The following is a 6877-nucleotide window of genomic DNA, read 5'->3' on the forward strand; positions in this document are numbered from 1 at the left end:
TGGCAGAGTTGACTACAAAACTTGGTGAGTTGAATGTTGGACGTCATGAGCAAGCTGTGATAGACCCGTCAAGCATGGAAGATGTCAATTTTGTGAATGGCAGAAATTATGGGAATTTCCAGCAAGGACAACCAGGAATGTATGGCAAAAATTAACAATTTCAACAGGGTCAGCAGCAGTTCCAGCCAGGAGCACGCCCGCATCCTAACCTTTCTTACGGCAATCCGAGCAATGCTTTGCAGCCTCCACCTGGATTTTCTGTGTCTAGCGGAGGAGTTATCAAGGAGCCAAAGAAAGATTCGATGGAAGACATGATGAAGCAGGTGTTGGGAAAGATAGGTGGTTTGGAAACGAATGTAGGTGCGTGGAAGACCAACATGGAGACCCAAGTGAGTCAAATAGGAAATCATGTTTCATCATTGTCTAAACAAGTGCAGATGTTGGAGACTCAAGTTGGTCAGATGGCCAACCAAGCAGCTGCGCAGCACACACCAGGAAAGTTTCTTAGCAACACTCAGTTCAATCCGAAGAGCCAACATCAACAGCCTCAGCAAAATCAGCAATGTCATTCCATACGGGTGGTTGATAATTCAGTTGAGGATGAAGAGCAGCGGGATCATACAGAGCAGCGGGACGGCAAGAATGGAAAGGAAAAAAATGTAGAGATTATGGAGGAGGATGACCTGGAGACGATTGTGTGCGATTCGCCGCCTACTTCTAAGGTATCGTCGAACACCTCTGCTGTTAAGAAGCCTATTCCTACTCCTACGTTTCCCAGGCCAGAGTACAAGCCTGTAGCACCCTTCCCGAATAGCCTGGCAAAGCCGAAGATGGATGAGAAGTTTTTGGAGACATTTAAGAAGTTGGCTGTGAATATTCCTTCCGTGGAGATCTTGAGAAACAAGCCAAATGAGGTGCAAATTGTGAAGGCTGTGATGGAAAAGAAGAGAGCATTCAATGAATTTGAGGAGGTGCTCGCAGTGAAGGAGTATCAGTTGGCTCCAAAGAGAGAAGATCCAGGCAGCTTCAATATTCCTGTGAAGATTGGAAAGTCACTGTTTGAGAAAGTGATGTGTGACACCGGAGCAAGCATAAATGTCATGCCTCTCAAAGTGTATAGGAAGTTGCAACTGGGGGATTTGAAGCCAACTAACAAGACAATTCAGCTTATTGATAAGTCTTGCTCTAAACCTCTAGGAGTAGCGGAAGATGTGCTTGTGAAAGTGAGTGATTTTTTCTTCCCAGTCGACTTTGTAGTGTTGGATATTCCGGAGGATCCAAAGATGCCTTTGCTGTTAGGAAGACCTTTCCTTGCCACATGTGGAGCAAAGCTGGATATGCAAAGGGGGACGATGACATTGGGAGCCTATGGGGAAACTGTGATTTTCAAGAAACCTCCACCAAAGGAAGTTCCCCAGAATGAAGTGATTAATTTGGCTGACAGTTTTCTAGCAAATTCGGAGGATGAAGAGGTTGAGAAGAATGAGTTGCCCAAGTATAAAGCCAAGAAAAAAACTCCGAAGCCAAAAGAAGTTCTGAATTTTGAGATGTGTTTGTTTTTGGAGCATGATGGGGGGTCATTGAAAACCCATACCCCCAAGAAGAAGAAAGTAAAATTCCAGATTTTTCGGAACAAGAATGAGAATGAGACAATGCTTGTGGAGGATGTTCGAGCCAAGAGAAGTGTTTTGGTGGAGAGAGCACCAAAGAGTAGAAAAGCTTTCCAATGGTTAGAGTGTTGTTTCCGACCTCCATGAGTTTTTGAGGTATCGTCGAGCTCTAGACGTTAAATTAAGCACTTGTTGGGAGGTAACCCAACCGTTTTCTTTGTTTTGTTTTCCTTTTGTTTAGTTTCTTTTTGTTTCTTTGTTTTCTTTGTTTTCTTTGTTTTGGGGTTTTTAGTGGAGCGTTGAGCTTGGAAGATGCGGGAACTCGCGCTTGGTTCATACCACCACCATGGAGCATGTTTTTTCTGTGAGTAGTGACACACATATCATCATCCCTCCAAACTTATTTTCTAACTTATGTTCTGTAATAAGTTTGGGGGAGGGGGGTGAGAGTAGATATGTGTATCACTTTTATCTTTTTGTTAGCTTTCTTGTTTTATCCCGCTTGGTTGGTGGTGTGTTATTGTTTTTGAGATGATTATTGCTCCATTAGATTTCTGGTGAGATGCCAATGATGATTTCTATGAAAAAAAATTGGAATTTGATTTTCTTTGATGATTTAAGTATAATTGGAACTAATTTGCATAATTCTAGAGTGATTTTGACCTTGACTTTTAGACGTTGAATAAACCTGTGAGATTTTGAGCCATAGCTGTTTATCATACACAGTTTATTCTTTGTTGTGAGTTTTATCATGCATGTGGTGATCTTCTAGAACTTGCCATGGTTTCTGTGTCGAGGTTGCTGTTGTGCCCAGGATTATGAGATGATTTTAGGCCATCTTTTGTTAGCCACAATTTTTCCCAAACACTATCCTTGAAAAAAAAAATTATCCTTTGTTATCCACTTTGAGCCTATTTAGCTTTTATTCTTTAGCCGGATGATAGGGGGTGATGAAGTATATGGGGATCTTCGTGTGGTGAATATTCATAGTGGGTTGTGAAAAAGAAGGGATGATATTGAGCTACTATTTACTCTTATAAGCTCTAGAAAAGTTGTGAAAAAAAAAGAAAAAAAAAGAAAAAAAAAGAGAGAGAAAAGAAAAAGAAAGAAAAAAAAAAGTATAAAGTCGAGTATATATTGAGATATTTGTTAGAAAATCGACTTTGTGTGTTGGAAGTAAATGGAGAGCATAAAAGAGTGTTTAGTTCTTTTTGTGATGATTAAATCCCTTGAGTTGTGTTGATTATGGTGATATAGTTGGGTGGAAGATGGAATTTATTCCATGCTTGATTAGTGAAGCTATAAGGTTGGTGTTCTTGATCTACTTGACTCACTTAGCCTATATTTCCCTACCTTAACCAATGTCCTACATTATAACCCGAATAAAAAGACCTTTTTGATCTTAGTCATGGCACACTATTAGCGATGGAGATTGTAGACGATTGGCAAGCCTATGGTAAGAGATCTGCATTGTATTGAATTTCGATGAGAGTATACACGTCCTATTCCATCAAATTGAGAGTTGAGTGATACACATACCTTGTGAGATTCAATTGTTTGGAATGTCAAGGTTGATTTTGCTATAGGTTGTGTTTATTGGTGAATTTTGTGCTTAATTATTGAGGATTTGAGAATTCTATTATTCTTTATTATTCAGAGGCATCGATGAACTAGATTTCTTACTCATTCGTGTTATTGATTTTATTCTTCCCATTATTCGAGGACGAACAATGGCTTAAGTTTGGGGGAGTTGATAACACTCATGTTTCCATGGTTTTAGTGTTCATATGATGTCAATTTTATAGGAAACTAAGTGTTGGATGATTGTTTTATGCTTAATTTGCTTTATCTTTTGAAACATGTTTCTTACTCGAACTTTGAAGGAACTTTCAGGTTTATTGAGTTCGAATTTGGAAAACTTATCTGAAATAGAAGTTGTAGATCGTCTCGATACGAGTTCGTGAGCGCAAACGGATCATAAATCAGAGTTTGGACAAGAAAGTTATGATCAAAACAAGAAAGTCGCGCGCAGCAGCGAAACGGCGGCGACCCCGCGGCGACCGGGCAGCGACCGCCGTCCGAAGAAGGAGTTTTGGGAAGGAGCCGGCGACCGGCCGGCGACCGCCGGGCAGCCCGCCGAGTTTTCGGCGCCACCTCCGTATTTTTGCGTTTTTTAGGCGTTTTTCAAGTCCTTTTCGAGCTCAAACTCTGTATTTTACCCTGGTACTATAAATAGGTCTTCTTTTGACCTATTTTGGGTTCCTTTTTCAGTTCCCAAACTTTATTTTCTCAGTTTCATAGCTTTAGATTATTATTGCTTTCCAGTTTTTACAGCTTGGATTGGATTTCCACAAGATTGAAGATTCAAGCCGCTACAATTATTTTATTCAGAGTTTTATTTAATTCAGTTCTTTCAATTGAGTTCTCATTAATTATGTTTTTGCTTTCTTTTATTATGTTTGGCTAGTTCTTTTAATCTGAACCTAGGGTTTGTATATAGCTGATTAATTATGTGTTTTTGATTTATTGATATCAATTTGCCTTCCAACTTGTGATTCATGATTCCTGGTGCCTGTTCTCTTGTGAATTATCTGATCAATGATTTACATGTTTAGCTGTTCAGTTTGAGTCTTGAATGCGATAATTGTTCAGCCGATTCAGGAATGCATGATATAGTGTTAGCCTTGAGTCTTGAATGCGATAGGTGAAGCTATAGGAAGCTATTCTTTATGTGCTCTTTGGAGTTAATTTATTCCTTGGAGTCTTGAATGCGAAAAGGGATTAATTAATCTACGTTCATAGGTGGTCGTTAGAGACGCTTGTGAATAATATAGTGATCTTTCATCAGGGTTGGATTAAAATTGGTAATCAATAGGTTGAATACATGTAGTTGATTAGTGAAAGTACATCCCTAGGGTCAGACTTTCCTTATATTTGAGTTAATTATCATAGTTTATATGCTATTTAGTTTTAATTTAGTCAATCTTAGTTCATAATTCATCTTCATAATCGTTTCACTTGCATACTGTGAGAGTCTGTTTAGGGAGTAGATAGAGTGATTTCGTTTTACAGTCTCTGTGGATACGATACTCTGCTTGCTGTTTTCGTACTACAATTACACTGTTTAGTTGCAGTTATTGTTGCTATAAAAATAGTGATCACCCCCCTCTCTATCTCTCTCTCTCAAGTGGTGGCGGAGTCTAAATGAAGCAAACTCGCCAGAGTCCAAACAAAGCAAACGAGTGCAGATTTTCGCTGGAAGGGCAGGTCTGGTGTGGTGGTGGGGGAAGGCAGCGGAGGGGCGGGCAGATGGCTGCGCCGCCGTTACAGCTTCTACTCCCATCTCTCGATCCCTCTCTTTTCTCAATTTCTCAATTCAGGAGCACACTCACACAATTTCTCAATGACATAATTCGTAAAGTTATACATCCATCTCTCGATCTCTCTTCTCAATTTCTCAATTTAGGAGCACACCCATACAATAAATCCCTAATTTGGGGGAAGATGATGGCAGATCCGATTTTTGGGGGGAGGGCAGCGGAGGGGTGCGGCCAATCTGCAGAGGTTGTTGGGGGAAGAAGAATGTGGCAAATCTGGTGTGGTGGTGGGGGAAGGCAGTGGAGGGGCGGGCAGATGGCTACGCTGCCGTTAATGGTGGTGGAGGAGACTGGATTGATGCGAGCCTAAAATTGAAGATGACGAAGAGTTCCAGAGCTGACTAAGCCTTGTCAGAGTGCAGAGCTCTGCATCCAGAGGCAGCTCTGCCGACTCTGCCCGACTCAGCTCTGCCCCGACTCTACGACTCAGCTCTGCCGACTCTGCTCTGCTCTGCCGACCCCCCACTACGTGCCACATCAGCTCGGTATTACCACGTAGGCGACAGGTCAGCTTGGTAAACCATGTAAGCGACACGTCAGCTCGGAGCTTCACCGGAGCAAAAAAGCATGGAAAAATTGTTCAACCCCTTAAGTTCATGGAAAATTTGATCAAAAAAAAAGTTCATGCAAAATTTGGAAATGGGCCCAAAGTTCATGGTTTTTCACGGCATTAACCCTTTAATTTATAATCTTTTGTTATTATAGAAATTATTATTAATGTTTACTCTATATATATATATATATATATATATATATATAAATTTATATACCTCCGCCGCAAGGGTAAAATAGTGCGATGGCGATGGATCTAGAAGCGGTGTCAAAGGCGTTCATGGAGCACTACTACTCCACATTTGACTCGAATCGGGCCGCTCTTGCGAATCTCTACCAGGATACGTCGATGCTCACTTTTGAGAGCCAGAAATTCCAAGGCACCCAAAACATCACTGCCAAGCTCACCAGCTTGCCGTTCCAGCAGTGCCAGCACCAGATCACCACCATCGATTGCCAGCCCTCAGACCCCGCCGGCGGAATGCTTGTTTTTGTTTCCGGCAATCTTCAGCTCGCCGGCGAGCAGCACGCCCTCAAGTTTAGCCAGATGTTCCATCTGATGCCAACACCTCAGGGCAGCTTCTACATATTCAATGATATCTTCCGGCTCAACTATGCATCAAGAGTGGTTGATAGATCTTTATTTGTTGTTCCAGATATTGGACAAAATAGCTTGTGTTTTTGATGCTTTGTTACAATGACAAAGAGTTTCTTTCTTGTATGGCTATATAAAAATTTATATATATCTTATATATAATAGCGAAATGGATTAGTCCAATGTGGAATCACCATATTTTTACTTTTTTATTTATCTTAATTATCAAAACAATTTCATATCTATTAATTCTTATTTATCTAACAATTATACTTATTTTTTAAAATCTCAAATGCCACATTAATCTTTTATACAACATCATCAAATGATAACTATTACTATATAAAATGAGTATTTCTATTCCCCCATTCAACAAGGAAACCAAATACTCATACTATGAATATTTTAAATATAATTTGGCTAATTATTTAATTGGGCAAATAAATAGTTATTTATTGGAAAAATTAATTTTACCAATTTTAATTTTCAAGTAGTATTGTTTGTACTGAAATTTGATCCGCAAACAATATATTTATGTTGAAACATTAATGAAATATCATTACCCTAGTTTTGATGATACCAAAACTCTTAGACTTTCTTTTAGTAGGCTATAACATTTCGAACTCGAGTGTTAGAGTTCAGTTATTTGGTTAGACTGAAGACCGGCGAACTAAAGTTTGAAGACTGAAAACTGTTTGACTGAAGATCGCATCTGAAAAGACCAAAGTCAAATACTGAAGTAT

The 6877-nt window shown here is 39.8% G+C and overlaps 1 protein-coding gene across 1 annotated transcript; it reads left to right on the forward strand.

Moving 5' to 3' along the window:
- Positions 1 to 5762: 5762 nt before the first annotated feature.
- On the forward strand, positions 5763 to 6260 carry LOC131016535 (nuclear transport factor 2B-like). Its single transcript, XM_057945248.1, has one exon. The coding sequence runs from the start codon at positions 5784 to 5786 to the stop codon at positions 6222 to 6224; it is 441 nt and encodes a 146-aa protein (XP_057801231.1). The 5' UTR covers positions 5763 to 5783; the 3' UTR covers positions 6225 to 6260.
- The last annotated feature ends 617 nt before the right edge of the window (positions 6261 to 6877 follow it).

Source organism: Salvia miltiorrhiza, chromosome 3, assembly GCF_028751815.1.
Source record: "Salvia miltiorrhiza cultivar Shanhuang (shh) chromosome 3, IMPLAD_Smil_shh, whole genome shotgun sequence".
Taxonomy (NCBI): domain Eukaryota; kingdom Viridiplantae; phylum Streptophyta; class Magnoliopsida; order Lamiales; family Lamiaceae; genus Salvia; species Salvia miltiorrhiza.